This window comes from Bos mutus, chromosome 2 (assembly GCF_027580195.1).
Source record: "Bos mutus isolate GX-2022 chromosome 2, NWIPB_WYAK_1.1, whole genome shotgun sequence".
NCBI lineage: Eukaryota > Metazoa > Chordata > Mammalia > Artiodactyla > Bovidae > Bos > Bos mutus.
In genome coordinates this window covers 7,649,392-7,668,294 of record NC_091618.1, presented here as the reverse complement: position 1 = coordinate 7,668,294, position 18,903 = coordinate 7,649,392, and the positions used below count along the sequence as shown (strand labels likewise).

General features: G+C 45.1%; 1 protein-coding gene across 1 annotated transcript in view; it reads right to left on the bottom strand.

Moving 5' to 3' along the window:
* Window positions 1-13,949: 13,949 nt before the first annotated feature.
* The window catches only part of NIPAL3 (NIPA like domain containing 3), a 54,343-nt gene continuing 49,389 nt past the window's right edge, over window positions 13,950-18,903 (bottom strand). The window contains exon 12 of the mRNA XM_005900714.3: window positions 13,950-17,934. Within this exon, the coding sequence (XP_005900776.1) occupies window positions 17,735-17,934 (200 nt within the window). The 3' untranslated portion in view covers window positions 13,950-17,734. The remainder of the gene's footprint in view (window positions 17,935-18,903) is intronic.

Sequence of the window (18,903 nt, the reverse complement as noted above, 5' to 3'; positions counted from 1 at the left end):
GCCAGTTTTTTAAGCTAAATGTACACCTACCCTGTGATACAGAAATTCCACTTTTAGATATACGTTCAACAAAAATGTTAGCAAATGTTCCCCCAAAGAGGGGGCTTTGTACAACAATTTTCTTACCATCTTTATTCATAATACCTCCAAACTTGGAATAGTCTAAATGTCCATGAAAAGAAAAATGGATAAACAAACTATGGTGTGTTCAAACAATGGAATACTATGCAGCCATAAAAAGTATAAACTACTGAGACACGTAACAACATAAATAAATCTCAAAACAATTGTTGGGCCAAACGAAGGCAGACATCAAAGAGTTATAGATGTACAATATGTATGCATATGAACTTAAACAGAAGGCCAGACTATGGTGATCAGCATCAGGATGGTGGATGGGCTGAAGGCTAGAGATTGATTGGGAAGGGATACAAAAGAACACTCTGGGAACATTCATAGTTACTGGATTTCCACTATTTGCCAGGCACCATTCTAGGCACTGAGAAGATAGCGGTGAACAAAACAAATGAAGTTCCCGCTTTTATTCAGATCTGCCTCAGCTCTTTATAGTGACTGCGAAGCACCTACGCATTTTAAATAGAAAAAACAAAGGTAGCCTTTCTTTAAATATAGCCAATGACAGGTATGAGGAACTTTCTTCTCCATTTTCCAGTTGCTGGTGGAAAGGCAGCAAAATACAGTTCAAAGCGCTGTACTTCGGAAGCTGGTGGGCTTCGGGAAGTCAGCTCCTCCATCACTGGTGGCATGATCTTCGAGCAGTTTTTTAAAACCCACTGAACCTCACTTTTCCAATCTGTTGAATGACAGTGATGGTATCTGCACTGCAGGCTTGTTTTTTAAAATTAATTTATTTGGGGCTGTGCTGGGCCTATGCTGCTGCACGTGGACTTTCTCTAGCTGTGGCACGGGGTGGGAGGGCGCTCCCTGGCGGTAGTGCCCAGCTTCTCATTGCAGTGGCTTCTCTTCTCCCAGCACGCAGGCCCTGGGACACACAGGCTCAATAGTGGCGGGGTCCCAGCTTAGTTGCCTCACAGCGTGTGAGATCTTCCCGGACCAGTGATCAAACCCATGTCCCCTGCACTGGCAGGCGGACTTCCAACCAGTGCACCACCACAAAAGTCCACAGGCTTGTTTTATAAAGTGCCAGACACATTACAATCGCTCAGTAAACATTCAGTTCAGTTTAGTCGCTCAGTCGTGTCCGACTCTTTGTGACCCCATGAACCCCAGCACGCTAGGCCTCCCTGTCCATCACCAACTCCAGGATCCACCCAAACCCATGTCCATTGAGTCGGTAATGCCATCCAACCATCTCATCCTCTGTCGTCCCCTTCTCCTCCTGCCCTCAATCTTTCCCAGCATCAGGGTCTTTTCCAATGAGTCAACTCTTCGCATCAGGTGGCCAAAGTATTGGAGTTTCAGCTTCAGCATCAGTCCTTCCAACGAACACCCAGGACTGATTTCCTTTAGGATGGACTGGTGTTGCCTCCCTTGCAGCTAAGCATGAATTTTTCCCAGTGAGATACTGGCAAAAGGAAGCTGACTTAGGTCAGAGAAGTACCCTATGCACTTTTTTTGTAGCCTGAAATATGAATATGATAGCTGGGGTTCCAGCAGTCATTTTGGACTGGGAAGTAACCTTGAAGATAGAAGCCACATTCTGGGGTGGTGGATCCAAAAGATGAGGATTCTGGATCCCTTGTGACCTGGAGCTGTCATACCAGCCCTGGGTTACCTATATCCAGACTGCCTTTACCTGGGAGACAAATATTCTGTTTGTCTGTTGCAGCCGAACCTAATCCCAGCTGATACACCTTGTGCATGACCCCACAGTTCCCTATACTACTTTTCATGGCATCTGTCACAATTGTATTTAAGAAAATAATTATGCCATTACTGGTTTAATGACCTAAATTCATTACTAAAGGGGCTTCCCCTGTGGTTCAGTTGGTGAAGAATGTGCCTGCAATGCAGGAGACACAGGAGATGCAGCTTCGATCCCTGGGTTGGGAAGATTCCCTGGAGGAGGAAATGGCAATCCATTCCAGTATTTTTCCCTGGAGAATCCCATGGACAGAGGAGCCTGGACGTCTATAGTCCATAGGGTCACAAGAAGTCAGACACAACTGAGCGACTAAGCACACATTACTAGGATATCAGTTCTATGGGGGCAGGAAGTAGTCTGTTCACTGATACATACTCAGCTTCTATAACAATATCTGGTTCTAGTATATGGTAAGGAAGTAGTAAGAGAAAGTATTAGTTGCTAAGTCATGTCCAACTCTTGCGACCCCATGGACCCCTGCCAGGCTCTTCTGCCCATGGAATACTCCAGGCAAGAAAAATGGGATGGGTTGCCATTTCCCTCTCCAGGAGATCTTCCTCACTTAGGGATTGAACCCTCGTCTCTTACGTCTCCTGCTTTGCAGGCGGATTCTTTACTGTTTGAGCCACCAGGGCTCTGTGTACGGTAGGTGCTAATAAATGTGGAAGAGAGAAAGGGAGGGAGGAAACAGCTGCTTCTGAGAGTACGTACTGATAAAGCAGGAGGCCTGAAAATAGAAATGTGCCTGCCAGTTGGTCTCAGTCTCTGTCTCAAAGGCTCATAGTAGCGGGGTATAGTAGGTATTTAAATTCATGACCTGCCACACACACTCTTCCTGAAGAGCCTTAAATTAGCCTGCTTCCCTGGTAACACCTTAATTTGTCTCCCCCTGGAAAAATCAGTCATTCCCCCAAGAAGGAGTTACAACACAACCAGCACCGTATTCAACACCGGTTGGAGGATGAGTGATGTCAATTTTTAATATTTAGAAATTTCTCATTATCAAAGCTAGACTTGGCTTTTATGGGTAGTTTGAAAGCAAAAGGATAAATAAGAAAATGAAAATCACTTACAACCCCATGGTCTAGAGATTATTCAATAGTTTGCTATATTTCTTTGCAATCTTTTTGTAAGATGAGGTATATTAGTGGCTTCTGAAGCCTGAATGCTTTGAAAGATTTCATCCAGTTATGTTCTTCAAATTAGAAAGAATCAGTCCTATTTACCTGCAGACTCAAAGGCTGCAAAATTAACTGCAGATTGGTTCAGGAGAAGCAGAACCACTCCATGCTGGAAGGAGCCATTCTTTAAACATTTCATTCCTGGAATTTGTTAGGAGGAGATATTATTTCCTGATTAATTTGAGCTGCAGATGGGTGGAAGATAATAAGAACTAGATGACCCTAATCAGAAAAGGGGGTGGGACACAGAGCAAAGGAAGAAAACGGAACATTATTATTCATGCCAGCAGCTGCATGAATAGCCCAGGAGTTCAAATTATTTTGATTTTGCTTGACTATCAGGGTTTGATCAGGAGACAGAAATCACACCAGTGATTTGAACAAAAAGAATTTAAGATAAAGTAATTGTTACCCTACATATTAAGATATTAACTAGTAACTTCTTTAGTAGCTAATTCATGTCCAACTCTTGGGACCCCATTGACTGTAGCCTGCCAGACTCCTCTCTCCATAGGATTTCCCAGGCAAGAATACTGGAGTGGGTTGCCATTTCCTTCTCCAGGGGATCTTCCCGACCCAGAAATCGAACCCACATTTCCTGCATTGCAGGCAGATTCTTTACCACTGAGTCGCCAGGGAAATGGGTTTAAAAAAAAAACCCAAAAAACCTCTAAGGGATCACAGAGGTAGCAACTATAGGAAGCAGCTTCCCATTCCTAAGATGAAGGAAAGCAAGAAAAGAAGAGACTTAATTATTAACACTTTGAAGGAGATCAGCCCTGGGTGTTCTTTGGAAGGAATGATGCTAAAGCTGAAACTCCAGTACTTTGGCCACCTCATGCAAAGAGTTGACTCATTGGAAAAGACTCTGATGCCGGGAGGGATTTGGGGCAGGAGGAAAAGGGGATGACAGAGGATGAGACGGCTGGATGGCATCACTGACTCGATGGACGTGAGTTTGAGTGAACTCTGGGAGATGGTGATGGACAGGGAGGCCTGGCATGCTGCAGTTCATGGGGTTGCAGAGAGTCAGACACGACTGAGCGACTGAACTGAGAAGATAAGAGGATATTCAGCCATAAAAAGGAATGAAGCATGGATACATGCTACAGTTTCGATGAACTGAGAAAACATTATGCTGAGTGAAAGAAGCCAGTGACATTAGTCCACATATTATATGATTCCATCCATGCAAAGTCCCAAACCGAGAAATCTACAAATAAGATAGATTAGTGGTTACTAGTGGAGAAGGCAATGGCACCCCACTCCAGTACTGGGTGAAACTGAAACTCTGAACTGAAACTCTCTACCCAGTTAACTGCCCCCTACCCCAGCTCCTGGCAACTCCCACCCCCTACTTTCTGTGTCTATGAATTGGACTACTTTAAGTGCTTTAGGTCGGAGAAGGCAATGGCACCCACTCCAGTACTCTTGCCTAGAAAATCCCATGGACGGAGGAGCCTGGTAGGCTGCAGTCCATGGGGTCACTAGAGTTGGACATGACTGAGCGACTTCACTTTCAGTTTTCACTTTCATGCATTGGAGAAGGAAATGGCAACCCACTCCAGTGTTCTTGCCTGGAGAATCCCAGGGACGGGGGAGCCTGGTGGGCTGCTGTCTATGGGGTGGCACAGAGTCGGACACGACTGAAGCGACTTAGCAGCAAGTGCTTTAGGTAAGTGGACTCATACAGTATTTGTCCTCTTGTGTCTGGCTTCTTTCACTTAGTATAATGTTTTCAAGTTTCATCCATATTGCAGGATGTCAGAATTTCTTTCCTCATAAGGCTGAATAGTATTCTGTTTTATTTGTACACCATATTGTGTTTACCCACCTGTCAATGGACACTGAGTCGATTCCTTCTTTTGGCTATTATGAATAATGCTACTGCACGTATATTCAAATATCTGAGTTCCTGCTTTCAATTCCTTTTTAAAAAGTATTCATTTATTTATTTGCTTTTGGCTGCACAGGCTTCCCTGTAGTCGTGGTAAGCAGGGGCTACTTTCTAGTTGTATGCACAGGCTTCTCATTGTGGTGGCTTCTCTTGTTGCAGAGCACAGGCTCTAGGCTGTGTGGGCTTCAGTAGTTGCCGCATGTGGGTTCAGTACTTGTGGCTCCCAGGCTCTAGGACACAGGCTCAGTAGTCATGGTACACAGGCTTAGATACTCTGTGACGTGTGAGATTTTCTCGGATCAGAGATTGAGCCCATGTCTCCTGCATTGCCAGGTGGATTCTTTACCACTGAGCCATCAGGGAAGCCTCAGTTCTTTTTTGTATATACCCAGAAGTGGCATTTCTGGATCATATGGTTACTCTACTTTAAAATTTTTGAGAAAGCGCCAGACTGTTTTCCAGAGTGACTGCATCATTTTACCTTCCCACTAGCAGTGCGCAGGGTTCCAGCGTCTCCACGTCCTTACCAACACCTGTGGTTTTATTTCCCAGAGCTTCTCTCTGAGGTGATGAAAATGTTCTAAAGTTAACGGTGAGCTGCACCCAGAGCAGCAGGTAGGGATTGGAAGTGGTCGATGCACAGTTTGGGTAAAAGAAACTAGAGACAGAATTAAAGTTTGAAAGATGGGACTAGGGGACTCAAGACCTCTTGGATCAAGAGCTCTGTTCCTTGGAGCCACATCACTTTTATTTAGTGTCTTGGCAAGCAGAAATATCTGCTATGCTACGATAAAGTCAGCCTCCTGTTTCCCGGATGAAGTCAGCCTCCTACGTCCCCAGTCACGTCTCCTATTTTATCGATTACTTTAAACTATCTTTGTTATTTTCTTGTACAAGGGCTATCACCTAGCTGGAGGTCACAGACTCACATATGCCTTGGGAAAACATCTTAGTGTATGCACAAACAGTGTTCTGAAATTGTGCTGACCTGGTGTTCCAAGGTCCACACTATGTTTTTCCTTAGGGTATGACGACCCCAACAATCAACACAGTTTACTTTTATTTGGGTTATGTTACGTTGCTGTATTTTGCTTTTAATCATTTCCCATGGTGATTTTCTCATGGCTTAGCCAGGGCAACAGATGGCTGCCTATTAACCCCTGCAGTGGTGGTGATGGTCACACACATCCACGGGTATTCTAAGAATCGTTGAATTGTACACTTAAATGAGTGAATTGTATAGTATGTGAATATGTCAATAAAGCTGTTACAATATCTATATATAATGGGATTATACAGTAGACCTGGGCCCCAGGTCTCTAAGGAGAGGGTGCTGATGTCTTTAAGAGGTTACCATGAAGCTGGTTGTGCAGCAGTTGGAAAGAACTGCAAAACCAGGGGAAGCTGCTGCTGTGCTAGAATGAAGCGGTGTCACTGGGCTATGTTAGAACAGGAGACAGACAGGAAGGAGCAAGTCCCTTCTTCCTCCTGCAGCCTCACAGTCTCCTTTACGGGGAGCAGCAACTGGCAAAGCAGAAAGGTTGTTTCAGCCCCGGCACCCTCAAAGCCATCTCCTGGAAGGGGGTGTTTAGAGTGGAGAGAAAAGCTTGATAAGGATGTGCTGTCTTAATCAGCTTGGGCTGCAGTATCGAAACATCATAAACTGGGTAGCTTATCAACAACATAAACTGGGGAGCTTATCAACTGTTTCTCAGTTCTGGAGGTTAGCAGTCCAAGGTCATGATCAGGCTCTGCTGAGTGCCTTCTGCCTGGTTTACAGGCGTCTCCTTGTATATCCTCACGTGGTGGGGAGAGCACAAGTCAGCTCTCTGACCTCTTCCTCTTCTGTTAGTTTCTGGTGTAGAGCAAAGTGATTTAGTTATATATATATGCATATACATATTCTTTTTCATCGTCTTTTCCATCATGGGGCTTCCCTCATAGCTCAGTTGGTAAAGAATCTGCCTGCAATGCAGGAGACTCTGGTTCGATTCCTGGGTCGGGAAGATCTGCTGGAGAAGGGATAGGCTACCCACTCCAGTATTCTCAGGCTTCCCTTGTGGCTCAGCTGGTAAAGAATCTGCCTGCAATGAGGGAGACCTGGGTTCGATCCTGGGTTGGGAAGATACCCTGGAGAAGGGAAAGGCTACCCACTCCAATAATCTGGCCTGGAGAATTCCAGGGACTATACAGTCCATGGGGTCACAAACAATTGTACAGGACTGAGCAACTTTCACTTCATTTCCATTATAGGTTATTATAAGATACTGACTAGTTTCCTGTGCTATATAGTAGGACCTTGTTTATTTTATATACAGTTGTTTATATCTGCTGTTTTCAATCTCCTAATTTATCCCTCCCTATCTCCCTGGTCCTTTTCATTATAGGGGATATCCTTTTCATTATAGGGGACTGGAATGCAAAAGTAGGAAGTCAAGAAACACCTGGAGTAACAGGCAAATTTGTCCTTGGAGTACAGAATGAAGCAGGGCAAAGGCTAATAGAGTTCTGCCAAGAGAACATACTAGTCATAGCAAACACCCTCTTCCAACAACACAAGAGAAGACACTACACATGGACATCACGAGATGGTCAACACCGAAATCAGACTATATTATATTCTTTATACTATATATTATATTCTTTGCAGCCAAAGATGGAGAAGCTCTATACAGTCAGCAAAAACAAGACTGGGAGCTGACTGTGGCTCAGATCATGAACTTCTTATTGCCAAATTCAGACTGAAATTGAAGAAAGTGGAGAAAACCACTAGACCATTCAGGTATGACCTAAATCAAATCCCTTATGACTATACAGTGGAAGTGAGAAATAGATTTAAGGGACTAGATCTGATAGAGTGCCTGATGAACTATGGACGGAGGTTCATGACACTGTACAGGAGACAGGAATCAAGACCATCCCCATGGAAAAGAAATGCAAAATGGCTGTCTGAGGAGGCCTTACAAATAGCTGTGAAAAGAAGGGAAATGAAAATCAAAGGAGAAAAGGAAAGATATACCCCTTTGATTGCAGAGTTCCAAAGAATAGCAAGGAGAGCTAAGAAAGGCTTCCTCAGCGATCAATGCAAAGAAATAGAGGAAAACAATAGAATGGGAAAGACTAGAGATCTCTTCAAGAAAACTAGAGATACCAAGGGAACATTTCATGCAAAGATGGGCTCAATAAAGGAGAGAAATGGTAGGGACATAACAGAAGCAGAAGATATTAAGAAGAGGTGGCAAGAATACACAGAAGAACTGTACAAAAAAGATCTTGACGATCACTCACCTAGAGCCAGACATCCTGGAATGTGAAGTCAAGTGGGCATTAGGAAACATCACTACGAACAAAGCTAGTGGAGGTGATGGAATTCCAGTTGAGCTATTTCAAATCCTGAAAGATGATGCTGTGAAAGTGCTGCACTCAATATGCCAGCAAATTTGGAAAACTCAGCAGTGGCCACAGGACTGGAAAAGGTCAGTTTTCATTCCAATCCCAAAGAAAGGCAATGCCAAAGAATGCTCAAACTACTGCACAATTGCACTCATCTCACAAGCTAGTAAAGTGATGCTTAAAATTCTCCAAGCCAGGCTTCAGCAATATGTGAACCATGAATTTCTAGATGTTCAAGCTGGTTTTAGAAAAGGCAGAGGAACCAGAGATCAAATTGCCAACATCCGCTGGATCATGGAAAAAGCAAGAGAGTTCCAGAAAAACATCTATTTCTGCTTTATTGACTATGCCAAAGCCTTTGACTGTGTGAATCACAACAGACTGTGGAAAATTCTGAAAGAGATGGGAATACCAGACCACCTGACCTGCCTCTTGAGAAACCTGTATGCAGGTCAGGAAACAACAGTTAGAACTGGACATGGAACAACAGACTGGTTCCAACTGTATATTATCACCCTGCTTATTTAACTTATGTGCAGAGTACATCATGAGAAACGCTGGGCTGATGAAGCATAAGCTGGAATCAAGATTTTCAGAGAAATATCAATAACCTCAGATATGCAGATGACACCACCCTTATGGCAAAAAGTGAAGAGGAACTAAAAAGCCTCTTGATGAAAGTGAAAGTGGAGAGTGAAAAAGTTGGCTTAAATCTCAACATTCAGAAAACGAAGATCACGGCATCTCATCTCATCACTTCATGGCAAATAGATGGGGAAACAGTGGAAACAGTGGCTGACTTTATTTTTCTGGGCTCCAAAATCACTGCAGATGGTGATTGCAACCATGAAATAATCACTGCGGATGGTGATTGCAGCCATGAATTAAAAGACGCTTACTCCTTGGATGGAATGTTACGACCAAGTTATGACCTAGACAGCATATTCAAAAGCAGAGACATTACTTTGCCAACAAAGGTCCGTCTAGTCAAGGCTATGGTTTTTCCAGTGGTCATGTATGGATGTGAGAGTTGGACTGTGAAGAAAGCTGAGCGCCGAAGAATTGATGCTTTTGAACTGTGGTACTGGAGAAGACTCTTGAGAGTCCCCTGGACTGCAAGGAGATCCAACCAGTCCATCCTAAAGGAGATCAGTCCTGGGTGTTCATTGGAAAGATTGATGCTGAAGCTGAAACTCCAATACTTTGGCCACCTCATGCGAAGAGTTGACTCATTGGAAAAGACCCTGATGCTGGGAGGGATTGGGGGCAGGAGGAGAAGGGGACAACAGAGGATGAGATGGCTGGATGGCATCACCGACTCGATGGACATGAGTTTGAGAGAACTCCGGGAGTTGGTGATGGACAGGGAGGCCTGGCGTGCTGAGATTCATGGGGTTGCAAAGAGCTGGACACGACTGAGCAACTGAACTGAACTGAATATTCCATTGTTTATATGTACCAAATTATTCAGTTTCAAGGAGTATCCTTTGTTGTGAGATTTTGCCCTTACTATTTTGGTGTTAATGTCCTGTTTTAATGAAATAATAGTATAATAGTCATAGTCTTTTTGGTGTCCTCACTGGATGGAAGGGGGTGGGAACTCTCTGGGGTGTCTTTTATAAGAGCACTAATGCCATTCATGTGAATGGGAGCAGAGACATTGCTTTGTCGACAAAGGTCCATCTAGTCAAATCTATGGTTTTTTTCAGTATTCCTGTATGGATGTGAGAGTTGGACCATAAAGAAGGCTGAGTGCTGAAGAATTGATGCTGTTTAACTGTGGTGCTGGGGAAGATTCTTGAGAGTCCCTTGGACTGCAAGGAGATCCAACCAGTCCATCCTAAAGGAAATCAAGCCTGAATATTCATTGGAAAGACTGATGCTGAAGCTGAAGCTCTAGTACTTTAGCCACTTGATGTGAAGAAGTGACTCATTAGAAAAGACCCTGATGCTGGGAAAGATTGAAGGCAGGAGGAGAAGGGGACGACAGAGGATGAGATGGCTAGATGGCATTACCGTCTCCATGGACATGAGTTTGAGCAAGATCTGGGAGATGGTTAAGGACAGGGAAGCCTGGAGTGCTGAAGTCCATGGGGTCACAATGAGTCAGACACACAACTGAGAGACTGAACAACGATCCCATTCATGAGGGTTCCAACCTCATGTCCTAATCACTTCCTCCAAATTCCACCTCCAAAAGCATCACACTGGGGATTAGGTTTCAACACATGAACTGGGGGAGCGGGGTGGGGGCACTAACATTTAGCCTATAGCACCTGCGCGATCTTCACAGAACTAACTGTGCTCCTGCAGGGATATCTTTGTTGTTGCTCAGTTGCTCAGTCATGTCCAGCTCTTTGTGACCCCATGAACTGCAACAGTCCAGGCTTCCCTGTCATTCACTGTCTCCAGGAGTTATAGCCTCACAACAAAAAAAAAAGATTCTTTTTTTGGTTTGCATTTGTTTATATTGACAACCTTAATGCTAGTTGCATTATTATATTTAACAAGACTATGAAAGAACACTGGCACGTCTATACCAAACACAGTCTTTCTCTTGAACAGGACTTGGGCCATAGTTTCTTTTCTTTCCTGTTGTTGTTTGTTTGAAAGAAAGCTGAATTTATTTTGTAGTAAACTAATAAAAAATTAAAAATATTAAAGAGAACAAGATTAACCACAAAAAGAGTTAGTGATTCTTTGCCAACCTCTATTTAGATTTTATGATTCTATGGAACCATAACAGAAATTGGCGAACAGCCTTTGGCCATACCAGCCAAACAGACCCTGATGCTGGGAAAGATTGAGGGCAGGAGGAGAAGGGGGTGACAGAGGATGAGATGGTTGGATGGCATCATTGACTCAATGGACATGAGTTTGAGCAAACTCTGGGAGATAGTGAAGGACAGGGAAGTCTGGCATGATGCAGTCCATGGAGTCTCAAAGAGTTGGACACAACTGAGCGACTGAACAATAATAAAGCCAAACAGACCCGCAAGAGTTAAACAGTCTTGGTTAGTTTTTAGCTGTTACTGCTGACGAACACTTGCAGCTAGATTTTTCTTCACAGAGCTTCATTAACTACTCTCTGACTCCAAATAGATTATACTCTTCATGTGGCATTCTTCTCCCCCTATATTCTCTGGTAACATTCTGCATCTCAGAAAGATGGTCATGGGTTAATCATTTCAGGGACACCAGACCTGGTTGCTGAGTTGTCTGATGCCAGCTGTGACCGTTTTGAAGCTTTGCAAAAGAAAAAAAAATCCAAACCTTCATGAGGATATAAAAACCTCTCCTTATTCCCAAGAGAGGGGGGCACAATCCTTGAGGCCCTAGCCTACTATTTGGCATTGGTGGACAGGGAGCCAAGATTTTGGTAGTGATGGTTCAGTGGTTAAGAATTTTCCTGCTAATTCAGGAGACACTGGTTCAATCGCTGCCCCAGGAAGATCCCACATGCTGCCGGGCAACTAAGCCCGTGCTCCATAACTACTGAGTCAGCACTCTAGAACCTGTGTGCTGCAACCACTGAAGCCCGTGTACTCTAGGGCCAGTGCTCCGCAACAAGAGAAGCCACTGCAATGAGAAGCCTGAGCCCCGCAACTAGAGTAGCCCCTGCTCGCTGCAATGAGAGAAAGCCTGCATGCAGCAAAGACCCAGCACAGCCAAAAATAAATGAATAAGTCTTCAGCAAAAGGAAAGTTAAAACAAATAACAGAAAACTTAATGAGAACAAGAGTAACTACAAAGAGTTGGCAATGCTTCGTTAATCTCATTTTTTTTTTTACTTCGCCACATGACTTGTAGGATCCTAGGTCCCCAACTAGGGATCAAACCCGGGCCTTCAGCAGTGAAACTGCAGTCCTAACCACTGGACCTCCAGGGAATTCCCCAATCTCTATTTTTAAATTGAACTGTTTTATGAGATCAGAAAGTCTGAGACTCATGGAGAATTCTAAAATCCTCCCACTGCCCTGTTCTGAATTTTACTGCCGTGTCCCTGCCATGGGCGACATTGCCATTGTGATCCTGAGAGACTCAGGTGATGAGCTTCTGTTCCGTAAGTCTGTATCCTTCAGCGAGACTGTTCATCCTTCATTTCAGATGTGAAATCCTAACATGTGGTGGGCCTTACCCCGTGGAAGCCAACCACACGGCAGGAAAGGCAGTGCAGCAGAGGGGTAGAGAGCTCAAGTTTTGGAGGCAGTTCTGGCCTCAAATCCTGGTTCTACTACTTACCGGTTATATGACCTGAGTCTCAGTTTCTTCATCTGTAAAATGGGGATAATATTAAAAGTTACCTCATGGAATTGTTATAAAAAATAATTGAGATGTACATGAGGTCTTAGTATAGTTTGTGCCATATACTGCTGCTGCTGCTGCTAAGTCGCTTCAGTCATGTCCGACTCTGTGTGACCCCATAGACGGCAATCTACCAGGCTCCCCCGTCCCTGGGATTCTCCAGGCAAGAACACTGGAGTGGGTTGCCATTTCCTTCTCCAATGCATGAAAGTGAAAAGTGAAAGTGAAGTCGCTCAGTCGTGTCTGACTCTTTGCGACCCCATGGACTGCAGCCCACCAGACTCCTCCATCCATGGGATTTTCCAGGCAAGAGTACTGGAGTGGGGTGCCATTGCCTTCTCCATTGTGCCATATAAGTGCTTGTTAAATATATGGGTACACATTATTCTGTGTGTGTGCAGATATAAACGTTTAGGCACTATTCCACACCTGCCTTACAGATTGGAAACAGAATGAAGAAAGACACATGTGCTTGGAATTACCTAAGAAAAGTCGCAAGTGTTCACTATACAATTTCAAAGGGAATAAGGCTTCCCAGGTGGCTCAGTGGTAAAGAGTCCACCTGCCAAGCAGGAGACTGGAGTTCAGTTCTTGGGTCAGGAAGATCCCCTGGAGAAGGGAATGACTACCCACTGCAGTATTCTTGCCTGGGAAATCCATGGACAGAAAACCTGGCGGGCTACAGTCCATGGTATCACAAAGAGTCAAACACAATTTAGCGGCTAAACCACCCCCCCGAAGTGAATAAGTAAACAGGAAAACCACTGGTCAGTGTAATACAGTGTCCTGATGGAGAGTGTACTATGTCCAGAGTGCTGGACATAGTTTTAAGACTTTACATCTATTACTTCACCTAATCCTCATAATAACCCTTAGAAAGCTACTGTTACTATCCTGGTATTACATATGGGGCACAAAGAATTTAACCAACTTGTTCAGTACCACACAGCTAATAAGTAGTGGAGCCAAGAACCAAACCCAAGCAGAGTGGCCATAGAGTCCATACTCTTCACCACTACAAAAAAAAAAAAAGTGCTTAATTCATCCTTAACTGCAATCCTGGGCACCTCTAGATCTGCACTGTTCCTACAGTGGCTACTAGCTATATATGGGGATATTTCAGGGAACTGAATTTAAATCAAATGAAAAACCCAATTCCTAGGTTTCATCCCCACATCTAAATGCTTCATAGCCACATGTGGATAGTGGCTGCCGTTTGGGCAGCAGACACAGAACATCTCTGTCACGGCAGGAAGTTTTGCTGGACAGCACTGAGGCAGGCAACTCTAGAAAGTATTAATCAAATGAAAGACCCAAACCCAACAGGTGTCATGTGGATTTTGTTTTTAATTAAATACCACTTCATAATGTTATTTGTACCTAGCACACATCTTTTTGAAAAATAAGAACATGCCATACATTAGTCATTAAATTAACAAAATGTGAGCATCCCCATAGAATATAGTCTAAGGTGACTTCACTTACACAACTTCTCAGAGAAACACAGTAGAATCAGTACGCCTACCAGCCAGTGTGGGACCGGATTTGGGATTCGCAAGGCTGCAGGTTGGAGGTTCCCCAACACCACCCTGCTGGGCATCTCGTCGCCACGCTGTGCTATCCAGCTGCTTGGTTTCCACCAGCAAAGCGACGGAGAGAGGTCGATTCACCCCGCCTACCCAGCATCCAGTTCCACCCTGCAAAACCCTCCCACCACCTGAGGCTTCATGTGATGGCATCTTCAGACCTGCAGCTCCATGGGAGGGGTGGGGGGCCGGTGGAGTGGGGCTAAGCTCTCTTTAAAAGCTGCAGGTGCCCATCTGTGAACTGATGTTAATGTCTGAGTAGGGACTCCAGAATTCCAGTCTTTAGGAGAGGGGGACGGAGTGGGGCGGGCAGAGGAAGCTGGAGAACAACTGGAAAGTTGAAACCCAAGTTTGGTGACCTTGCCTTACGTCCTGGTGGCAGGGAACGGGATGCTGCTGGGACATGTCACGCTGCTTGGAGCCTTTGAGAGGGTTTGGGGATGTGAGGACCACGAGAGAAACAAAGAATCAGGGCTGCGGATGGAAAATGGATGTCCTTGTCCCCCATCCTAACAGCAAGTGCTGCTTATTGGTCACCGGCAAACAGTCCATTTACACTCGGGCACATAGACTGGGAGATGCCGGCCCAAGACCACAGTCGGAATTCTGGGTGCCATGGCTCCACATCAGCTGTTCTTCCTGGGACCACGTGACCTCCCCTGGCTTCCACTCCGGCAGCAGCTCTGCCCAGCCCTCCTGTACTCTGCCTCGTAAGATGATGCTGTTATCCTAAACCTGGAGGCAGATGCTGCCCAGGCTCCAGCAGCAGCTCCCGGGTGGCGCTGAACCCACGATCGTCGGCTGACCGAGGATTACAGCGCGCTTGTATCCATTCGTCACTCCTGCCTGACTCCAAAAGACGTCACCAAACAAAGGGCAGATGACAGTGTGAGGCTGGGGGCTACAAGGTGCCGGCTGATCACCTGGGTCCGACACATTTAAATGGCCTCCTTGCTTACCTTTCTTCCATCCACTCCACCCTCACATCCCTTCCTGGTCCACGACCCACATTGGAAACATCATCGGGAAAATATGAGTAGCAGTGAAAAGGGATTTTAATTCCCCTTTTGTGTTTTGTTTTGCAGGCGTGCAGCCTGACCTTGAACACTGACTTTTATCACCCCTTCAAATTCTTCCTCTGCTCTGCGTAAAGCCTCCTTTCCAATCTGCCATTCTCACCCTCATGAACCATCAATGGCTCCTGTGTTCTCTAGGATACGCTTTAAACTCCTCAGCCAGGCCTTCAAGTTTCTCCATGATTCCACCTCTTACTGCTGATCTTTGCACGCTAATCTCCCATCACCTACCCTGGCTCTTCCTTTGCCCCCACCCCAATCCATCTCTGTGCCTTTGCAAATGTTGGCCCCCCTGCCTGGGGGTGATCACTTTACTGGCTACGTTTTGCTCAAATCTTAGCTAGATTTGCCACCCACCAGGGAGTCTAGCCAAAATCATCTCCAATCCTGAATACCCAGTTCTGGGCTCAGGGCCTGCCTTTAGCGGGCCTCCGTAACTGTCATTTTCTGTGGTCCGCTATCACACTCGGCCTGCCCTGTCATAGTCGACCACATATTTGTGTCTCTTGCTGCTGGCTTGGAGGGCAGAAATCAGGTCTTATTATTTGTAGCCTTCACCGTCCAAATGTTTAACATATAGTCAGTGTCTCACAAACATTGTTGAACTGAGTTGATACCTATCCTAAAGGGGAAAAAAAAGCCATTGTCTGTTGCCTTCCTGGGCATGTAAGACACAATACAGAACTGGTTATCCCAGGCAACAAACACCAGCTTCAAAGACAAGGTACTAAATCGGTATTAAGCACAATCCATAAAGGTTAATGATCTATCAACACTGGTCTGTTAACACTGTTATCTTGCCTGTTAGCTCAAGGCTGCCTAGAGAAGCAGGAAGTGCAGTTCTAAGAGGTAATCACTGGATGGAGAAATGCCACGGATCCTATGGGGATTATTGAGCCTGCCAAATGCACCCCCAAGAGGAAACAAGGAATGATAGTTCCAGCTTTCCACCAGGGGGTGGGTTGGGTGTGGGGGTGTCAGGATTTTAGCAGACTGGCTCTCTCAGTTATTAGACTTTTAAGGTGTGTGATACTTGGATTACCAGCCTCAAAATCACCTACGCTGCCAGTTCAGAACGCAGACTCTTTTTTTTTGGCTGCGCGACTCGGCTTGTGGGATCTTAGTTCCTGGACCAGGGATCCAACCTGTGCCCCCTGTATTGAAAGTGTGGAGTCTTCACCCCTGGAACCAGGAAAGTCCCAAGAATGCAATGCTTGGGCCTGGTCCCAGTCCCACTTAATCTGAGGTTGGGGTGTGGGAATCTGCATTTTAAATAAATTCCCTAAGGGATCCTTACTCTCATTAAAGTTTACAGAACTTTAGCTGCTATTCTCAGAAGTATACAGTCAGCCTAAGGGAAGACAGCTGTGTATGCAGCCAGCCGGCAGCAGCCCCATTTCTGAGAATTCCTGCTTCTCGAGGATGTATGTGTATGGGGACCCAAAGAGTCTATTGACCCCAAGGAAGTTAGCCAATGACTCAAGCTTGGTTAGTCGATCAATACAGGAGAGGATGGAGGAGAAGTGAGCAAGGCTGTCTCTAAAATAAGCACCTCCCCACTCCACCCCCCTAGTTTTCCCAGAGGGCACTGGTGTACAGGAAAATGCAACACAAAACACCCAGATTGTCTGTCTGTCCTTTGATAAGTGATGCAGTCACCTCTTGTCAAATGAAAGGGATTTTTCTTCCTTTAAGGGCTGAAGTCTCATCACTCCTACTCTTTCTTATTCTTTCCCTTCTCTTAATTTCTCAGTTCCCTTGAGGGCAAAAAATAAGCAGCAGAACCAGAATCAAATTAGTTTCCAGAAAGAACCCAGTACAAACACATCAAGCACATCTTCCCTGGAGAGGCACAGACACTCAGAAAGCAGATGTGAACTCCTTACCGGTGAGTGACAGAATGTGACAGCCGGGGCTGGCTCACCATGCCATGAGAAGGTGACACGAAGGTTATCACAAGTACAGACTCAAGAGGGAGGTGGGTAGAGATTGGTGCTGCACATGAGGTGAGGGAAGACTAGATCTAGAGCTTTCCAGCCTTTCAGTGGATTTGGAAAGTAGGGGCAGAACCTCTGCCTGGCTTTAGCTCTGAAGAACATGGCCACCCTTGGTCATGCCTGGGAAAGCCCAGGTACCGTCCGCGGATGAGGAAGGCTTTCCAAGTCTGCTTGGGCTAAAGCAGGCAGAGGCTGAACTGTCCTGCCTCCCTAGAACACTGCTTTCATCCCCCCACTCCCAGCCTCATCATTTGAAATTTCCAGGACCAAGGTAATCTACTCTTTGTCTGAGGCAAAGGCTTTTTGAGATGCTCGTCTACAGAGTTCGTGGATTAAAAAAAAAAAAAAAAAAAAAAAGACTTGAAAGGCAAGTTTTAGAATTAAGGATTGAACCACTGTCAGTACCGCTTGAGCAGCTGTGAATAGAGGAAAGGGGTCTCCTTCAAGGCGGGCTCACTCCTTCTTGGTGTGTTCCAGGACGCGGTAGGGAACCCCAGAGGCATTTCTGGAGCCATGTTCTTCCTGCATGACGGGCAGTGTGGCAGGAGCGTAGATCTCAGAAATGTTGTCGTTGTTTTCCAGGGCCCCGTAAGAAAAAGAAGCTTTGAGGTCAGGCTGGACGGTCATCCCCTTGTCATGCATGTTTTGCATACCTGAAACAAAATCCATCCCCCCAAATCATTATGTGATAAGGGAGCCAAAGGAGGCTGGGTCTATCCCATCATGGACTAACTATGGTGCTCAGGAGCTAATCGTGTGCATTGTCAATTTCCTGAATGCTTTAGATTGAAAAAAAGAACACCCATAAATACACACTAGAAATACTACAGTTGCTAAGCAACAAGGGATGAATCTTCAGGAAATATGCACACAGGCCAGCCACTGTCAAGAGGAACCACTGGTTGGCTTCGAAGGAGGTGGGAATGTCTGGGACAGAGGGGAACCAGCACTGTGCTTTGAACGTGGTAGATGCCACACTTTACTGCTGATTTAGATCAGGATCCAGAAAAATTTCATTATACTGTTAAGAGGATAACTTTTGTGTCACAGATACGTGACACACAGATATCATGATGCTCAGAGGGAGAGTTTTGACATTATCATCCCTGATCCACATACAGGGTCAGGTGTGGTTTTTCTTATTACTTCTGGGCACATTGATATTGAATTTCTACTTTTATTTGAGGGCAAATATCTTAGTTGTTAATTCCTTTAAATGTACTCTATAATTCCCCTAGTCAGGTGGGACCTGGCCTCCTCTGAGGCCAATTCTTTTTCCTGGGAGGGAATTAAGACACTTTAAATTATCTTGCCCCTTGGTTAAGTAATAAAAATTCTGAATGCAAATTGCTTCCCATGAAACTATGATGATAATAACAGCTGACATCTGACTGCTTCTTATGCCTGATGCACTGGGCTAAGTGCTTTAAACAGTAACAATAAGAGCAATAATGTTACTGGCATTATATAAAGGGGCTGAGCATTTAGTTGGTGGCAGACATCATAATGTTATAACGTTATAAAGTTTTCTCTCATTTGATTCTCACAACTATTTATTTAGGAAAATGAGGCAGTTGGAGGTTAAGGAGATTGCCTGAGGTCACAAGCTAGTAAGTGGAAGT